The sequence below is a fragment of the Triturus cristatus genome, chromosome 12, assembly GCF_964204655.1.
Source record: "Triturus cristatus chromosome 12, aTriCri1.1, whole genome shotgun sequence".
Lineage (NCBI taxonomy): Eukaryota > Metazoa > Chordata > Amphibia > Caudata > Salamandridae > Triturus > Triturus cristatus.
In genome coordinates, this window is record NC_140595.1 from 17,284,188 (window position 1) to 17,304,441 (window position 20,254).

General features: G+C 57.4%; 1 protein-coding gene across 2 annotated transcripts in view; it reads left to right on the forward strand.

Annotated features, from left to right (window-relative positions):
• Window positions 1–2,190: 2,190 nt before the first annotated feature.
• TLE2 (TLE family member 2, transcriptional corepressor) overlaps window positions 2,191–20,254 on the forward strand; it is a 149,826-nt gene continuing 131,762 nt past the window's right edge. For both annotated transcript variants that reach the window (XM_085638835.1, XM_085638836.1), the window contains exon 1: window positions 2,191–6,434. In XM_085638835.1, coding sequence (XP_085494961.1) covers window positions 6,411–6,434 — 24 coding nt within the window. In that variant the 5' untranslated portion in view covers window positions 2,191–6,410. The remainder of the gene's footprint in view (window positions 6,435–20,254) is intronic.

Consider the following 20,254-nt stretch of genomic DNA (forward strand, 5'->3'; position numbering starts at 1 on the left):
CCGTGCCTAATAAAATGATGAATGTGTCCTCATGTAATCCAACTGGTGCTATGTAAAGCGCTCTGATACCCGATACCGGGTCAAGTTTGCGCTATATAAAACTCCGTAAAAAAAATTAAAAATAGTTTAAACACATGGTATGGACAAGTGTGTACTTCCGCTTCATTGCCAAATGGGTGTTACTAGTGCCTAATACAAGGGTACTCATCGACCGTAGAAGGATGAATGGTTAAGCTGCTTACAGCAAAGCTACTGCAATATGAGCGATCATCCTAGGAGCCATTTCACTGGTTCCCTTAGCGGGCTAAGTGCACCCTCATGTGAGGATGCCACGGCGCGTTGAGCCTCTCCTTGTAGAGATGTGTGGTTCATCTGCAGGTCTAAGGTTTTGACACCCCCAAGGTGCCCAGAAGTGTGATGCACACGCTGCCAGGCACCTGGGGGACAGGTGCAGGTTCTTTAGCACCCGAAAGGCACTGCAAACAATCTTCATACTGAAAGATGATGCGGGTACCCCACGGGCACCCTGTGAAAAGATGTGCAAGTGCGCTGCTTACAGTGCACACTCGCAGTCACCACTGGTGAATCTTGTGCATCCCAAGGCGACGCCGTTCCATGGTCATATTAACTGGGGACAGGAGCTTTCAAGATATAAAATGGGCGGCGGCCTCCTTGGTCTGAATTAAGGCTGGTGCTGGTGGTGCCACCTTAGTAGGGAGCGATGAGGTGGCCGGTGATGAAGCATGCCACAAAACGTAGGTGAGCGTGGTCCACCCAGCGAGGTTGGGTTATGGCCTCATCCCAGGGTATACATAGAATGACTCCTCAATGGAGCAGGCAGCAGCGCCACCTTAAAGACGCCCCCCCCCCCCCCCGCCCGCCCTACAAGCATCCCCGCCGCCGCCTGCCAGGAGCTGCTCAGGGCTGCCTCTGGCTGCACTCCCACTGGGCTCCTTCAAGTCTCTGCTCTGCTCCCCTCCCGCCCCCCCCCCTTTTTCCATTTTCACTCTCCCCTTGATTTCCTTTCTTCCGCTTTTTTCTCTGCCTCTTCCCGACCCTCCCTCCTCTCCACTTATCTCATCCTGTCCTACTTCCCTGCCCTCTTCACTCCTCTTTTATCACATCTCCTTCAGGCCTTCTCTAGGTTCTTGCCCTCCTCTCCTCTCCTTTTCTCCTCTCCTGTTTCCTCCCCCTCACACCTCTACACCTCCCATCTCTATTTGCCCTTTTTTTTCTCTGCTCTATTCCTTGGCCTTCTCTCCTCTTGAGCTTCCCCATACTGTTCTCTAGCCCCCCCCCCCACCCTTCTGACCATACTTTTTCTTGCCCTCCTCCTGAAACCCCTTCACCTCTCCTCCCCCCCCCATCGCCTTCTCACCTTTCTCACACCCTCCCCTATCCCCCCATCAGCTTCTTTTCGGTCCTCCCACTTCCAGCCTGAGCCTTCCATTTGCCTTACAGCTCCCAGTTTTCCCTCTTCCACCCCTCCCCATCTCCTCCATTCCCCCCCTACAGCTTCCATGGTTTCCTCTCACCCCAATCCCGAGCCCTCCATTCCCCCACCGCTCCCATTCTATCCCCCGTTCTCCTCATAATCCCCTCTATCTACCCTCAGCCCTCCCCAGGTCCCACTCTTACCTGCTCCACAATCCGCCTCTTTCCCATACACATGCCACACACCTCTCCAGCCATCCGCACACACCACCTCTCCTCCTCCTGAACACTGATCCCCTCCGTCCCGCCCGTGTGTCTTTCCTCCCCACCCAGGCAACAGCCGCCACTCTTTCCCTCTGGGGCTTTCCTGCCCATTCATCAGCAGGGATAGACCCTCCACCAGTTATTTTCATCACCTCTCCTCTCACCCCCTCTCCTCCTGCACCCCACTCACCTGCTCTTCCCCTGCGCCCTCTCCTCTTATGCCCTCCCCTGCTCCCCCCCGCCTCCTTTCTCTTTCCTTCTGCACTCTACTCACCTTCCTGCTCTGCTGACCTCCACACACCTTCCCTCTTCCCTCCTGCCTCTCACTCATCCATTCATTCATTCTGCCCCTCCCTCCTCTGATCCAGGCAGAGAGCTCCTGCCTCTCTCCCACCATCTCCCTCCCTCCTCTGTGAGCTCCTCTCTCTCACCAGCTCACTCCCCCCTTTGTGAGCTCCTCTCGCTCACCAGCCCCCTCTCTCCTCTGTGAGCTCCTCTCTCTCACCAGCTCACTCCCCCCTTTGTGAGCTCCTCTCTCTCACCAGCCCCCTATCTCCTCTGTGAGCTCCTCTCTCTCACCAGCTCCCTCCCTCCTCTGATCCAGGCAGAGGGCTCCTGCCTCTCTCTCACCAGCTCCCTCCCTCCTCTGATCCAGGCAGAGAGCTCCTGCTCTCTCTCACCAGCTCCCTCCCTCCTCTGATCCAGGCAGAGAGCTCCTGCCTCTTCCTCACCAGCCCCTCCCTCCTCTGTGAGCTCCTCCCTCTTTCACCAGCTCCCTCCTCTGTAAGCTTCTCTCACCAGCTCCCTCCCTCCCTCCTCTGATCCAGGCAGAGAGCTCCTGCCTCCCTCTCATCGGCTCCCTCCTTCCCACCTCTGATCCAGGCTGAGGGCTCAGGTCTCCCTCTCACCAACTCCCTCCCTCCTCTGATCCAGGCAGAGAGCTCCTGCCTCTCTCCCACCAGCTCCCTCCCTCCTCTGATCCAGGAAGAGAGATCCTCCCTCTCTCTCTCACCAGCTCACTCCCTCCTCTAATACAGGCAGAGGGCTCCTGCTTCTCTCGCACCAGCTCCCTCCCTCCACTGTAAGCTCCTCTCTCTCACCAGCTCCCTCCCTCCCTCCTCTGATCCAGGCAGAGAGCTCCTGCCTCCCTCTCACCAGCTCCGTTCCTCCATCCTCTGATCCAGGCAGAGGGTTCCTGCCTCTCGCTCACCAGCTACCTCCCTCCTCTCTTCCCCGCCTGCTCCCCTTCCCTCCTCTGATCCAGGTAGAGGACTCCTGCCTCTCTCTCACCAGCTCCCTCCCTCCTCTGATCCAGGCAGAGAGCTCCTGCCTCTCTCTCACCAGCTTCCTCCCTCCTGTGATCCAGGCAGAGTGCTCCTGCCTCTCACCAGCTCCCTCCCTCCTCTGTGAGCTCCTCTCTCTCACCAGCTCCCTCCCTCCTCTGTGAGCTCCTCTCTCTCACCAGCCCCCTCTCTCCTCTGTGAGCTCCTCTCTCTCACCAGCTCACTCCCTCCTCTGATCCAGGCAGAGGGCTCCTGCCTCTCTCCCACCAGCTCCCTCCCTCCTTTGTGAGATCATCTTTCTCACCAGCTCCCTCCCTCCCTCCCTCTGATCAAGGCAGAGAGCTCCTGCTTATCTCGCACCAGCTCCCTCCCTCCTCTGGGAGCTCCTCTCTCACCAGCTCCCTACCCTCCTCTGATCCAGGCAGAGGACTCCTGCCTCTCTCCCACCAGCTCCCTCCCTCCTCCGAGCCAGGCAGAGGGCTCCTGTCTGCCTCTCACCAGCTCCCTCCCTCCTCTGATCCAGACAGAGAGCTCCTCCTCTGATCCTTGTAGAGAGCTCCTGCCTCTCTCCTACCAGCTCCCTCCCTCCTCTGTGAGCTCCTCTCTCTCACCAGCTCACTACCCTCTTTGTTAGATCTTCTTTTTCCAGCTCCCTCCTCTGATCCAGCAGAGGGCTCCTGCCTCTCCTCACCAGCTCCCTCCCTCCTCTGATCCATGTAGAGCTCTCCTGCCTCTCCTCACCAGCTCCCTCCCTCCTCTGATCCAGTCAGAGAGCTCCTGCCTCTCACCATCTCCCTCCCTCCTCTGTGAGCTCCTCTCTCTCACCAGCTCACTCCCCCCTTTGTGAGATCCTCTCTCTCACCAGCTCACTCCCTCCTCTGATCCAGGCAGAGGGCTCCTGCCTTTCCCTCACCAGCTCCCTCCCTCCTCTGATCCAGGCAGAGGGCTCCTGCCTTTCCCTCACCAGCTCCCTCCCTCCTCTGATCCAGGCAGAGGGCTCCTGCCTCTCTCTCACCAGCTCCCACCCTCCTCTGATCTCGGCAGAGAGCTCCTGCCTCTCTCTCACCAGCTACCTCCCTCCTCTGTGAGCTCCTCTCTCACGAGCTCCCTCCCTCTGTGAGCTCCTCTCTCTCACCAGCTCCCTCCCTCCCTCCTTTGTGAGATCATCTCTCTCACCAGCTCCCTCCCTCCTCTGATCCAGGCAGAGAGCTCCTGCTCTCTCTCACCAGCTCCTTCCCTCCTCTGATCCAGGCAGAGGGCTCCTGCCTCTCTCTCACCAGCCCCTCCCTCCTCTGATCCAAGCAGAGGACTCCTGCCTCTCTCTCACCAGCCCCTCCCTCCTCTGATCCAAGCAGAGGACTCCTGCCTCTCTCTCACCAGCACCTTCCCTCCTCTGATCAAGGTAGAGAGCTCCTGCCTCTCTCCCATCAGCTCACTCCCTCCTCTGTGAGATCTTCTCTCTCACCAGCTCCTTCCCTCCTCTGATTCAGGCAGAGGACTCCTGCTTCTCTCGCACCAGCTCCCTCCCTCCCCGATCCAGGCGGAGAGCTCCTGCCTCTTCCTCACCAGCCCCTCCCTCCTCTGTAAGCTCCTCTCTCTCTCTCACCAGCTCCCTCCCTCCCTCCCTCCTCTGATCCAGGCAGAGAGCTCCTGCCTCCCTCTCATCAGCTCCCTCCTTCCCACCTCTGATCCAGGCAGAGGGCTCAGGTCTCCCTCTCACCAACTCCCTCCCTCCTCTGATCCAGGCAGAGAGCTCCTGCCTCTCTCCCACCAGCTCACTCCCTCCTCTAATCCAGGCAGAGGGCTCCTGCTTCTCTCGCACCATCTCCCTCACCAGCTCCTTCCCTCCCTCCTTTGATCCAGGCAGAGAGCTCCTGCCTCCCTCTCACCAGCTCCCTCCTCTGATCCAGGCCGAGGGCTCATGTCTCCCTCTCACCAGCTCCGTTCCTCCATCCTCTGATCCAGGCAGAGAGCTCCTGCCTCTCCTCACCAGCTCCCTCCCTCCTCTGATCCAGGCAGAGAACTCCTGCCTCTCCTCACCAGCTCCCTCCTCTGATCCAGGTAGAGAGCTTCTGCTTCTCTCTCACCATCTCCCGCCCTCCTCTGTGAGCTCCTCTCTCTCACCAGCTCACTCCCCCCTTTGTGAGATCCTCTCTCTCACCAGCTTCCTCCCTCCTCTGATCAAGGCAGAGATCCTGCTCCTCTCTCTCACCAGCTCTCTCCCTCCTTTGTGAGATCATCTTTCTCACCAGCTCCCTCCCTCCTCTGATCCAAGCAGAGAGCTCCTGCCTCTCTCCCACCAGCTCCCTCCCTCCTCTGATCCAGGCAGAGGACTCATGCCTCTATCGCACCAGCTCCCTCTCTTCCTCCTCTGTAAGCTCCTCTCCCTCACCAGCTCCCTCCCTCTCTCCTCTGATCCAGGCAGAGGGCTCATGTCTCCCTCTCACCAGCTCCGTTCCTCCATCTTCTGATCCAGGCAGAGGGTGCCTGCCTCTTCCTCACCAGCTTCCTCCCTCCTCTGAGCTCCTCTCTCTCACCAGCTCCCTCCCTCCTTTGTGAGATCCTCTTTCTCACCAGTTCCCTAGCTCCTCTCTCACCAGCTACCTCCCTCCTCTCATCCAGACAGAGGTCTCTTGCCTCTCTCTTCCCCTCCTGCTCCCCTTCCCTCCTCTGATCCAGGTAGAGAGCTCCTGTCTCTCACTCACCAGCTCCCTGCCTCCCTCCCTCTTCTGATCCAGGCAGAGGGCTCCTTCCTATTTCCCCCTCTCTCTCCTCCTCTGTGAAATCCTCTCCCGCTCACCTGCACCCTCCCTCCCTCTGTGAGCTCCTCTCTCTCACCAGCTCCCTCCCTCCTCTGTGAGTTCCTCTTTCACATACTCACCCCCTCCTTTGATCCAGGCAGAGGGTTCCTGCCTCTCTCTCACCAGCCCCCTTTCTCATCTGACCCAGGTAGGGAGCCCCTGCCTCTCCTCACCAGCTCACTCCCTCCTCTGATCCAGGCAGAGAGCTCCTGCCTCTCTCCCACCAGCTCCCTCCCTCCTCTGTGAGCCCCCTCTCTCACCAGCTTCCTTCCTCCCTCCCTCCCTCCCTCGATCCAAGCAGAGGGCTCCTTCCTATTTCTCGCTCTCTCTCCCTCCTCTGTGAGTTACTCTCCCTCCCTCCTCTGATCCAGGCAGAGGTCTCCCGCCTCTCCCTCCCTCTCTCACTCACTCTCTCTCTCTCTCTCTCCCCGGCTCAGTTGGTGCCGCCGCACTCCCAGAGACGTCCAGAGAGGCTTAACATCGAGTCCACCGAACACACCGGGGTCTCGGATTGACGGCGAACCTGCGCACCCGGACTGCGACACACCCGGAAGTTGTGTATTTTCATATTTTTACTTATTTACATGACTGTTTTCCTTCTCTTCTTCTCCGGCCAGGGATCTGGGGGATGTATCCTCAAGGCAGACATCCGGTGAGTCATGGGGTGAGGGCAGTCAGTGTGAGGGTCCGTGGAGGAAGGGCTGGGGGTTAATTGTTGGTTAGTGTGTGCGTGCGTGTGCAGGGGGCGTGGGGCTACGAGACTGGACACCAGGGATCGCCAATGCCAGCTTCTTTCACACAACAGGTACAGCACAAACAGAAGCAGTGCTATCTCCCCTCACACACAGAACAGGTGCAGCACTGACAGCAGCAGTACAAGCTTCCCTCACACACAGGACAGGTACAGCACTGACAGCACCACTACAAGCTTCCCACACACATGACAGTTGCAGGACTGGCAGCACCACTGTACGTTTCCCTCACACTCAGGACAGGTGCACCACACGTAGCAGCACTGCAGACTTCACACACAGGAGAGGTGCACCACTGACAGCAGTGATGCAAGCTTCCCTCACATATGAACAGGTGCAGCACTGAGGGCAGCTGTGTAAGCTTCCCTTACGCACAGGACAGATGCAGCACTGGCAGCAGCATTGCAAGCTTCCCTCACACACAGGACAGGTACAGCACTGGCTGAAGCAGTGCAAGCATCCCTCACAAAAGGTGCAACACAATCAGCAGCAGTGCAAACTTCCCTCACAGAGCAGGTACAGCTCAACGAGATGCAGTGCAAGCTTCCCTCACACCACACATACAGCACTACCAGAAATGGTGCAAGCGTCCCTCACATCACAAGTACAGCACTCTACCAGAAATGGTGCAACCTTCTCTCACATACAACAGGTACAGCACAACTGAATATAGTGCAAGCTTTCCTCACACAACAGGTGCAGCACTAGAAGAAACTGTGCAAACTTTCCTCACTCAATAGGTACAACACAACCATTGCAAGGTTCCCTGACACACAACGGGTACCGCACAACTGGCAAGCTTCCTTCTCATACTCTGAATATGTACTGCACAGGCAATAGCAGTGAGTTTGCCTCAGACGCAGCACAACTGCATCATAGACAGCAGCAGTGCAAGCATCGCTCCCCTACAGAACAGGTACCACACAGTCGGGAGCAGCGAGGGCTTCCCTCCCATATAGAACAGGTACCACAGTACTGAGGACAGGCAGTGCGGTGCAAGCATCTCTCCCCTGCAGAAGTGGTAACAGTACTGAGGACAGGCAGCAGCGGTGCGAGCATTGCTCCCCTACAGCGCAGGTACCACAGTACTGAGGACAGGCAGCAGCGGTGCAAGCATTACTCCCCTACAGCGCAGGTACCACAGTACTGAGGACAGGCAGCAGCGGTGCAAGCATCGCTCCCCTACAGAACAGGCACCACAGTACTGAGGACAGGCAGCAGTGGTGCAAGCATCGCTCCCCTACAGAACAGGTACCACAGTACTGAGGACAGGTAGTGCGGTGCGAGCATCGCTCCCCTTCAGAACAGGTACCACAGTACTGAGGACAGGGAGCAGCGGTGCAAGCATCGCTCCCCTACAGCCCAGGTACCACAGTACTGAGCACAGGCAGCAGCGGTGCAAGCATCGCTCCCCTATAGAACAGGTACCACAGTACTGAGGACAGGCAGCAGTAGTGCAAGCATCCCTCCCCTACAGAACAGGTACCACAGTACTGAGGACAGGCAGCAGCGGTGCAAGCATCGCTCCCCTACAGAACAGGTACCACAGTACTGAGGACAGGCATCAGCGGTGCAAGCCTCGCTCCCCTACAGCGCAGGTACCACAGTACTGAGGACAGGCAGCAGCGGTGCAAGCATCGCTCCCCTACAGAACAGGTACCACAGTACTGAGGACAGGCAGCAGCGGTGCAAGCATCGCTCCCCTTCAGAACAGGTTCCACAGTACTGAGGACAGGCAGCAGCGGTGCAAGCATCGCTCCCCTACAGCACAGGTACCACAGTACTGAGAACAGACAGCAGCGGTGCAAGCATCGCTCCCCTACAGAACAGGTACCACAGTACTGAGGACAGGCAGCAGCGGTGCGAGCATCGCTCCCCTTCAGAACAGGTACCACAGTACTGAGGACAGGCAGCAGCGGTGCGAGCATCGCTCCCCTACAGAAGAGGCACCACAGTACTGAGGACAGGTAGTGCGGTGCGAGCATCGCTCCCCTTCAGAACAGGTACCACAGTAATGAGGACAGGCAGCAGCGGTGCAAGCATCGCTCCCCTACAGAAGAGGTACCACAGTACTGAGGACAGGCAGCAGCGGTGCAAGCATCGCTCCCCTTCAGAACAGGTACCACAGTATTGAGGACAGGCAGCGCGGTGCGAGCATCGCTCCCCTTCAGAACAGGTACCACAGTACTGAGGACAGGCAGCAGCAGTGCAAGCATCGCTCCCCTTCAGAACAGGTACCACAGTACTGAGGACAGGCAGCAGCGGTGCAAGCATCGCTCCCCTTCAGAACAGGTACCACAGTACTGAGGACAGGCAGCAGTGGTGCAAGCATCGCTCCCCTACAGAACAGGTACCACAGTACTGAGGACAGGCAGCAGCGGTGCAAGCATCGCTCCCCTACAGAACAGGTACCACAGTACTGAGGACAGGCAGCAGCAGTGCAAGCATCGCTCCCCTACAGCACAGGTACCACAGTACTGAGGACAGGCAGCAGCAGTGCAAGCATCGCTCCCCTACAGAAGAGGCACCACAGTACTGAGGACAGGCAGCAGCGGTGCAAGCATCGCTCCCCTACAGAACTGGTACCACAGTACTGAGGACAGGCAGCAGCGGTGCAAGCATTGCTCACGTTCAGAACAGGTACCACAGTACTGAGAACAGGCAGCAGCAGTGCAAGCATCGCTCCCCTACAGCACAGGTACCACAGTACTGAGGACAGGCAGCAGCAGTGCAAGCATCGCTCCCCTACAGCACAGGTACCACAGTACTGAGGACAGGCAGCAGCGGTGCAAGCATCGCTCCCCTACAGAAGAGGCACCACAGTACTGAGGACAGGCAGCGCGGTGCAAGCATTGCTCCCCTATAGAACAGGTACCACAGTACTGAGGACAGGCAGCAGCGGTGCAAGCATTGCTCACGTTCAGAACAGGTACCACAGTACTGAGAACAGGCAGCAGCGGTGCAAGCATCGCTCCCCTATAGAACAGGTACCACAGTACTGAGGACAGGCAGCAGCGGTGCAAGCATCGCTCACGTTCAGAACAGGTACCACAGTACCGAAGACAGGCAGCAGCGGTGCAAGCATCGCTCACGTTCAGAACAGGTACCACAGTACTGAGGACAGGCACCTGCGGTGCAAGCATCGCTCCCCTACAGACCAGGTACCACAGTACTGAGGACAGGCAGCAGCGGTGCAAGCATCGCTCCCCTATAGAACAGGTACCACAGTACTGAGGACAGGCAGCGCGGTGCAAGCATCGCTCCCCTTCAGAACAGGCACCACAGTACTGAGGACAGGCAGCAGCGGTGCAAGCATCGCTCCCCTATAGAACAGGTACCACAGTACTGAGGACAGGCAGCGCGGTGCAAGCATCGCTCCCCTTCAGAACAGGCACCACAGTACTGAGGACAGGCAGCAGCGGTGCAAGCATTGCTCCCCTACTGAACAGGTACCACAGTACTGAGGACAGGCAGCGCGGTGCAAGCATTGCTCCCCTATAGAACAGGTACCACAGTACTGAGGACAGGCAGCAGCGGTGCAAGCATCGCTCCCCTATAGAACAGGTACCACAGTACTGAGGACAGGCAGCAGCGGTGCAAGCATCGCTCCCCTACAGAACAGGTACCACAGTACTGAGGACAGGGAGCAGCGGTGCAAGCATCGCTCCCCTACAGAACAGGCACCACAGTACTGAGGACAGGGAGCAGCGGTGCAAGCATCGCTCCCCTACAGCCCAGGTACCACAGTACTGAGGACAGGCAGCGCGGTGCAAGCATTGCTCCCCTATAGAACAGGTACCACAGTACTGAGGACAGGCAGCAGCGGTGCAAGCATCGCTCCCCTATAGAACAGGTACCACAGTACTGAGGACAGGCAGAAGCGGTGCAAGCATCGCTCCCCTACAGAACAGGCACCACAGTACTGAGGACAGGCAGCAGCAGTGCAAGCATCGCTCCCCTACAGCACAGGTACCACAGTACTGAGGACAGGCAGCGCGGTGCAAGCATCGCTCCCCTTCAGAACAGGTACCACAGTACTGAGGACAGGCAGCAGCGGTGCAAGCATTGCTCCCCTACAGAACAGGTACCACAGTACTGAGGACAGGCAGCAGCGGTGCAAGCATCGCTCCCCTACAGAACAGGTACCACAGTACTGAGGACAGGCACCTGCGGTGCAAGCATCGCTCCCCTACAGAACAGGTACCACAGTACTGAGGACAGGCACCTGCGGTGCAAGCATCGCTCCCCTACAGCACAGGTACTACAGTACTGAGGACAGGCAGCGCGGTGCAAGCATTGCTCCCCTACAGAACAGGTACCACAGTACTGAGGACAGGCAGCAGCGGTGCAAGCATTGCTCACGTTCAGAACAGGTACCACAGTACTGAGGACAGGCAGCGCGGTGCAAGCATCGCTCCCCTATAGAACAGGTACCACAGTACTGAGGACAGGCAGCAGCGGTGCAAGCATCGCTCCCCTACAGCACAGGTACCACAGTACTGAGGACAGGAAGCAGCGGTGCAAGCATCGCTCCCCTACAGCACAGGTACCACAGTACTGAGGACAGGCAGCAGCGGTGCGAGCATCGCTCCCCTACAGCACAGGTACCACAGTACTGAGGACAGGCACCTGCGGTGCAAGCATCGCTCCCCTACAGCGCAGGTACCACAGTACTGAGGACAGGCAGCGCGGTGCAAGCATTGCTCCCCTACAGAACAGGTACCACAGTACTGAGGACAGGCACCTGCGGTGCAAGCATCGCTCCCCTACAGCACAGGTACTACAGTACTGAGGACAGGCACCTGCGGTGCAAGCATCGCTCCCCTACAGAACAGGTACCACAGTACTGAGGACAGGTAGTGCGGTGCGAGCATTGCTCCCCTACAGAACAGGTACCACAGTACTGAGGACAGGCACCTGCAGTGCAAGCATCCTTCCCCTACAGAACAGGTACCACAGTACTGAGGACAGGCAGCAGTGGTGCAAGCATCGCTCCCCTACAGAACAGGTACCACAGTACTGAGGACAGGCAGCAGCGGTGCAAGCATCGCTCCCCTACAAAAGAGGCACCACAGTACTGAGGACAGGCAGCAGCAGTGCAAGCATCGCTCCCCTACAGAACAGGCACCACAGTACGGAGGACAGGCTGCAGCGGTGCGAGCATTGCTCCCCTACAGAACAGGTACCACAGTACTGAGGACAGGCAGCAGCAGTGCAAGCATCACTCCCCTTCAGAACAGGTACCACAGTACTGAGGACAGGCAGCAGCGGTGCAAGGATCGCTCCCCTACAGAACAGGTACCACAGTACTGAGGACAGGCAGCAGCGGTGCAAGCATCGCTTCCCTACAGAACAGGTACCACAGTACTGAGGACAGGCAGCAGCGGTGCAAGCATCGCTCCCCTACAGCACAGGTACCACAGTACTGAGGACAGGCAGCAGCGGTGCAAGCATCGCTCCCCTACAGCCCAGGTACCACAGTACTGAGGACAGGCAGCAGCGATGCAAGCATCGCTCCCCTACAGCCCAGGTACCACAGTACTGAGGACAGGCAGCAGCGGTGCAAGCATCGGTCCCCTACAGCACAGGTACCACAGTACTGAGGACAGGCAGCAGCGGTGCAAGCATCGCTCCCCTATAGAACAGGTACCACAGTACTGAGGACAGGCAGCGCGGTGCAAGCATCGCTCCCCTTCAGAACAGGCACCACAGTACTGAGGACAGGCAGCAGCGGTGCAAGCATTGCTCCCCTACTGAACAGGGACCACAGTACTGAGAACAGGCAGCAGCGGTGCGAGCATCGCTCCCCTTCAGAACAGGTACCACAGTACTGAGGACAGGCAGCAGCGGTGCAAGCATTGCTCACGTTCAGAACAGGTACCACAGTACTGAGAACAGGCAGCAGCAGTGCAAGCATCGCTCCCCTATAGAACAGGTACCACAGTACTGAGGACAGGCAGCAGCGGTGCGAGCATCGCTCCCCTATAGAACAGGTACCACAGTACTGAGGACAGGCAGCAGTAGTGCAAGCATCCCTCCCCTACAGAACAGGTACCACAGTACTGAGGACAGGCAGCAGCGGTGCAAGCATCGCTCCCCTACAGAACAGGTACCACAGTACGGAGGACAGGCATCAGCGGTGCAAGCCTCGCTCCCCTACAGCGCAGGTACCACAGTACTGAGGACAGGCAGCAGCGGTGCAAGCATCGCTCCCCTACAGAACAGGTACCACAGTACTGAGGACAGGCAGCAGCGGTGCAAGCATCCCTCCCCTACAGAACAGGTACCACAGTACTGAGGACAGGCAGCAGCGGTGCAAGCATCGCTCCCCTACAGAACAGGTACCACAGTACTGAGGACAGGCAGCGCGGTGCAAGCATCGCTCCCCTACAGAAGAGGTACCACAGTACTGAGGACAGGTAGTGCGGTGCGAGCATTGCTTCCCTACAGAACAGGTACCACAGTACTGAGGACAGGCAGCGCGGTGCAAGCATCGCTCCCCTACAGAAGAGGTACCACAGTACTGAGGACAGGTAGTGCGGTGCGAGCATTGCTTCCCTACAGAACAGGTACCACAGTACTGAGGACAGGCAGCAGCGGTGCAAGCATCGCTCCCCTACAGAACAGGTACCACAGTACTGAGGACAGGGAGCAGCGGTGCAAGCATCGCTCCCCTACAGAACAGGTACCACAGTACTGAGGACAGGCAGCAGCGGTGCAAGCATCGCTCCCCTACAGAACAGGTACCACAGTACTGAGGACAGGCAGCAGCGGTGCAAGCATCGCTCCCCTACAGAACAGGTACCAGAGTACTGAGGACAGGCAGCAGCGGTGCAAGCATCGCTCCCCTACAGAACAGGTACCACAGTACTGAGGACAGGGAGCAGCGGTGCAAGCATCGCTCCCCTACAGAACAGGCACCACAGTACTGAGGACAGGCAGCAGCGGTGCAAGCATTGCTCCCCTACAGAACAGGCACCACAGTACTGAGGACAGGGAGCAGCGGTGCAAGCATCGCTCCCCTACAGAACAGGTACCACAGTACTGAGGACAGGGAGCAGCGGTGCAAGCATCGCTCCCCTACAGAACAGGTACCACAGTACTGAGGACAGGCAGCAGCGGTGCAAGCATCGCTCCCCTATAGAACAGGTACCACAGTACTGAGGACAGGGAGCAGCGGTGCAAGCATCGCTCCCCTACAGAACAGGTACCACAGTACTGAGGACAGGCACCTGCGGTGCAAGCATCACTCCCCTACAGCGCAGGTACCACAGTACTGAGGACAGGGAGCAGCGGTGCGAGCATCGCTCCCCTACAGCGCAGGTACCACAGTACTGAGGACAGGCAGCAGCGGTGCGAGCATCACTCCCCTTCAGAACAGGTACCACAGTACTGAGGACAGGCAGCAGCGGTGCAAGCATCGCTCCCCTACAGAACAGGTACCACAGTACTGAGGACAGGCAGCAGCGGTGCAAGCATCGCTCCCCTACAGAACAGGTACCACAGTACTGAGGACAGGCAGCGCGGTGCAAGCATCGCTCCCCTACAGAAGAGGTACCACAGTACTGAGGACAGGCAGCAGCGGTGCAAGCATCGCTCACGTTCAGAACAGGTACCACAGTACTGAGGACAGGCAGCAGCGGTGCAAACATCGCTCACGTTCAGAACAGGGACCACAGTACTGAGGACAGGCAGCAGCGGTGCAAGCATCGCTCCCCTATAGAACAGGTACCACAGTACTGAGGACAGGTAGTGCGGTGCGAGCATCGCTCCCCTATAGAACAGGTACCACAGTACTGAGGACAGGCAGCAGCGGTGCAAGCATCGCTCCCCTACAGCACAGGTACCACAGTACTGAGGACAGGCAGCAGCGGTGCAAGCATCGCTCCCCTACAGCACAGGTACCACAGTACTGAGGACAGGCAGCAGCGGTGCAAGCATCGCTCCCCTACAGAACAGGTACCACAGTACTGAGGACAGGCAGCAGCAGTGCAAGCATCGCTCCCCTACAGAACAGGTACCACAGTAATGAGGACAGGCAGCGCGGTGCAAGCATCGCTCCCCTACAGAAGAGGTACCACAGTACTGAGGACAGGCAGCAGCGGTGCAAGGATCGCTCCCCTACAGAACAGGTACCACAGTACTGAGGACAGGCACCTGCGGTGCAAGCATCGCTCCCCTACAGAACAGGTACCACAGTACTGAGAACAGGCAGCAGCGGTGCAAGCATCGCTCCCCTACAGAACAGGTACCACAGTACTGAGGACAAGCAGCAGCGGTGCAAGCATCGCTCCCCTACAGAACAGGTACCACAGTACTGAGAACAGGCAGCAGCGGTGCGAGCATCGCTCCCCTACAGCACAGGTACCACAGTACTGAGGACAGGCAGCAGCGGTGCAAGCATCGCTCCCCTACAGAACAGGTACCACAGTACTGAGGACAGGGAGCAGCGGTGCAAGCATCGCTCCCCTACAGCCCAGGTACCACAGTACTGAGGACAGGCAGCAGCGGTGCAAGCATCGCTCCCCTACAGAACAGGTACCACAGTACTGAGGACAGGCAGCAGCGGTGCAAGCATCGCTCCCCTATAGAACAGGTACCACAGTACTGAGGACAGGCAGCAGCGGTGCAAGCATCGCTCCCCTACAGCACAGGTACCACAGTACTGAGGACAGGCAGCAGCAGTGCAAGCATCGCTCCCCTACAGAACAGGTACCACAGTACTGAGGACAGGCACCTGCGGTGCAAGCATCGCTCCCCTACAGCGCAGGTACCACGGTACTGAGGACAGGCAGCAGCGGTGCGAGCATTGCTCACGTTCAGAACAGGTACCACAGTACTGAGGACAGGCACCTGCGGTGCAAGCATCGCTCCCCTACAGAACAGGTACCACAGTACTGAGGACAGGGAGCAGCGGTGCAAGCATCGCTCCCCTACAGCCCAGGTACCACAGTACTGAGGACAGGCAGCAGCGGTGCAAGCATCGCTCCCCTATAGAACAGGTACCACAGTACTGAGGACAGGCAGCAGTAGTGCAAGCATCCCTCCCCTACAGAACAGGTACCACAGTACTGAGGACAGGCAGCAGCGGTGCAAGCATCGCTCCCCTACCGAACAGGTACCACAGTACTGAGGACAGGGATCAGCGGTGCAAGCATCGCTCCCCTACAGCCCAGGTACCACAGTACTGAGGACAGGCAGCAGCGGTGCAAGCATCGCTCCCCTATAGAACAGGTACCACAGTACTGAGGACAGGCAGCAGTAGTGCAAGCATCCCTCCCCTACAGAACAGGTACCACAGTACTGAGGACAGGCAGCAGCGGTGCAAGCATCGCTCCCCTACAGCGCAGGTACCACAGTACTGAGGACAGGCAGCAGCGGTGCAAGCATCGCTCCCCTACAGAACAGGTACCACAGTACTGAGGACAGGCAGCAGCAGTGCAAGCATCGCTCCCCTACAGAACAGGTACCACAGTACTGAGGACAGGGAGCAGCGGTGCAAGCATCGCTCCCCTATAGAACAGGTACCACAGTACTGAGAACAGGCAGCAGCGGTGCAAGCATCGCTCCCCTATAGAACAGGTACCACAGTACTGAGGACAGGCAGCAGCGGTGCAAGCATCGCTCCCCTACAGAACAGGTACCACAGTACTGAGGACAGGGAGCAGCGGTGCAAGCATCGCTCCCCTATAGAACAGGTACCACAGTACTGAGGACAGGGAGCAGTGGTGCAAGCATCGCTCCCCTACAGAAGAGGCACCACAGAAGTGAGGACAGGCAGCAGCTGTGCGAGCTTCATTCACACATCTGAAACAGCGTCAGCTCACAAAGGATCCGAAGGTTTCCATCACACACACACACACACACACACACACACACCACAACTGTGGCACCAGATGGGTTCAATTCATTTCTAACCAAGAACAGGTGCTGCACAATCAGTGAAATGTCACTCACTGACTGATGCACACTCTTACTGCCTGGGTTGCAGTAGTGATGGGTTTGCAAGGGCAGCACCCGTGCAACAGTCCCTCACAAAACAGGTCCAAGAACGGTGGCAAACACAGGGAAAGGTCTAATGCCAGGGGACAGGAGGCAAGTGGGTGCCCTGGCATGGCTGGCGAATGAGTCTGATGGAATCCTGTACTAGGATGGCAGAGGAGGGTGCCCCTCACCCTCCTCCCAGCAGGACTGAGAGGTGAAGGGCTGGTGTTACATACATCAGCAGCTGTGCGGAGTCTTAATGGGCCGCCCGATGAAGCATGTCGTCACTCTTTGGACCCGGGTAGTTTACCAGGTGTGTGTCACCTTCGTGTTCGCACTTTAAACATGGCCGAGATGATGGCGTCACTTGAACCATGTGCACTTAAACAAAAGTCAGCCAGATCGAACGCGGCACGTGAACTTCGTCAATTGCCGATCGCTCCCGAAGCATAAAGTAGGGTTATTTCGCTTTCTAGAAGAAAGTCAACCTGAAGCGCTATTCTTGACGGGAACCTGGCTTAATGAAGACTGCTGGCCAGACCTAGCAGTAGCTCTTCCACCAGGCTATACAGCTGCCAGATGTGCTGGGGCTGACAGGGGTAAGGGAGGGGTCGCTAGACTGCACCTTCCCTCAGTCCCAGGCTGTGAAGCTTCTTCTAGTCCATCCAGCCCTCTCATACTCACTCATTCTCAGGGTCCTGGCTCCACCGGGATCAGCCTCCGAGTCTGTGCAGACCATGTCCGTTTTGTATCGGACCCTTCAGTCCTCCCTCTGTCTCAGCTGATCACTTCCTCAACGCGTAATAAAGGTAATTTATTGGACCCAGTTGTCACAAACATATCGAGCACAGCAGGGAACCCCCCCCCCCCCCCCCCCCTCCCCCTCCCACTGCCAATCGCTTGGACAGAGCACTTTTGGATTCCATTTTCCATTCTAAAAGCAGCAGAGCCCAAACCTAAGCCATCCACTGGAGAGGACTCCTGAAGCCGCCATCCACTGGAGAGGACTCCTAAAGCCGCCGTCCACTGGAGAGGACTCCTAAAGCCTCCGTCCACTGGAGAGGACTCCTAAAGCCTCCGTCCACTGGAGAGGACTCCTAAAGCCTCCGTCCACTGGAGAGGACTCCTAAAGCCTCCGTCCACTGGAGAGGACTCCTAAAGCCTCCGTCCACTGGAGAGGACTCCTAAAGCCTCCGTCCACTGGAGAGGACTCCTAAAGCCGCCGTCCACTGGAGAGGACTCCTAAAGCCGCCGTCCACTGGAGAGGACTCCTAAAGCCGCCGTCCACTGGAGAGGACTCCTAAAGCAGCCGTCCACTGGAGAGGACTCCTAAAGCAGCCGTCCACTGGAGAGGACTCCTAAAGCCGCCGTCCACTGGAGAGGACTCCTAAAGCCGCCGTCCACTGGAGAGGACTCCTAAAGCCGCCGTCCACTGGAGAGGACTCCTAAAGCCGCCGTCCACTGGCGAGGACTCCTAAAGCCGCCGTCCACTGGCGAGGACTCCTAAAGCCGCCGTCCACTGGCGAGGACTCCTAAAGCCGCCGTCCACTGGCGAGGACTCCTAAAGAAGCCGTCCACTGGCGAGGACTCCTAAAGCCGCCGTCCACTGGCGAGGACTCCTGAAGAAGCCGTCCACTGGCGAGGACTCCTGAAGAAGCCGTCCACTGGCGAGGACTCCTGAAGAAGCCGTCCACTGGCGAGGACTCCTGAAGAAGCCGTCCACTGGCGAGGACTCCTGAAGAAGCCGTCCACTGGAGAGGACTCCTGAAGAAGCCGTCCACTGGAGAGGACTCCTGAAGAAGCCGTCCACTGGAGAGGACTCCTGAAGAAGCCGTCCACTGGAGAGGACTCCTGAAGAAGCCGTCCACTGGAGAGGACTCCTGAAGAAGCCGTCCACTGGAGAGGACTCCTGAAGAAGCCGTCCACTGGAGAGGACTCCTGAAGAAGCCGTCCACTGGAGAGGACTCCTGAAGAAGCCGTCCACTGGAGAGGACTCCTGAAGAAGCCGTCCACTGGAGAGGACTCCTGAAGAAGCCGTCCACTGGAGAGGACTCCTGAAGAAGCCGTCCACTGGAGAGGACTCCTGAAGAAGCCGTCCACTGGAGAGGACTCCTGAAGAAGCCGTCCACTGGAGAGGACTCCTGAAGAAGCCGTCCACTGGAGAGGACTCCTGAAGAAGCCGTCCACTGGAGAGGACTCCTGAAGAAGCCGTCCACTGGAGAGGACTCCTGAAGAAGCCGTCCACTGGAGAGGACTCCTGAAGAAGCCGTTCACTGGAGAGGACTCCTGAAGAAGCCGTCCACTGGAGAGGACTCCTGAAGAAGCCGTCCACTGGAGAGGACTCCTGAAGAAGCCGTCCACTGGAGAGGACTCCTGAAGAAGCCGTCCACTGGAGAGGACTCCTGAAGAAGCCGTCCACTGGAGAGGACTCCTGAAGAAGCCGTCCACTGGAGAGGACTCCTGAAGAAGCCGTCCACTGGAGAGGACTCCTGAAGAAGCCGTCCACTGGAGAGGACTCCTGAAGAAGCCGTCCACTGGAGAGGACTCCTGAAGAAGCCGTCCACTGGAGAGGACTCCTGAAGAAGCCGTCCACTGGAGAGGACTCCTGAAGAAGCCGTCCACTGGAGAGGACTCCTGAAGCCGTATACTGGAGAGGACTCCTGAAGCCGTCCACTGGAGAGGACTCCTGAAGCCGTCCACTGGAGAGGACTCCTGAAGCCGTATACTGGAGAGGACTCCTGAAGCCGTATACTGGAGAGGACTCCTGAAGCCGTATACTGGAGAGGACTCCTGCATGATACAATTCAATGGTTCTCATAGGAGTTAATACAACTAAAAAAAGAGTGCAAAATATGCAAAACAAAGTGGAGAGGCAGTTATGATGACACCTGCAGGTTTACAAATCGTCCCTGAAAAAATATACGCCTGCTGTGCGGAAAACCCGGATGGATGACTTTGCAGAGAGTATTAAGTCAGCCCCCTTCTCGTCAAAAGAAATTTACACTATCATACGTTTCTTTTTAAAACCTCATGTATTAGAAGCCTGCCCCCCCCCTCATCAGAAGCACGCTGTGCACTACTTGCTGATCACTTTCTTGGGAAAGTAAGGGGCATTTACGATGCATTATCGGGATCGGCAGACTACAATAAGAAGATAGAATGAAAGGTTCACAGCCAATAAAGTTAAAGCTGAACTCTCCTCTTTTCCTCTATTGGATAAGGAGGAAGCCACTGCCCTAGCAAGCACGGTCAAATCCGGCTCGCCGCTTGACCCTGCCCCTATAGACATTCCATAGATGTGATGCTCTCTGTCTTGACAGAGATTTATAATTTTTCTCTGAACAATTGTCTTCCGAATGCATAAAAACACTACTCAAGAAGCCTACATTGGATCCTGAGGGGTTAGGAAACTATAGACCTACTGTGTTACTTCCAGGAGTCAGTAACATTTTAGAGAAGACGACAAATTGGCATCCTGCTGAATACTTGGGAGCTAAAAGCATCCTCCACCCACCCAAACAGGATGCCTCTCAGGCTGTGGTACAGAGAGAGCGCTCCCAATGGCCCCAGAAGGTCTTAAAAAGGCTCTAGATCAGGGTGGATCAGCTGCACCGATTCATCTTGATCTGATTGCAGCATTTGATATGGATTCCTATCCCACCCTACTCTACCGTTTGGAAGAAGTAGGGGTTACAGGCATCACCCTAAAATGGCTTGTATCATTTTTGGAGAAGTG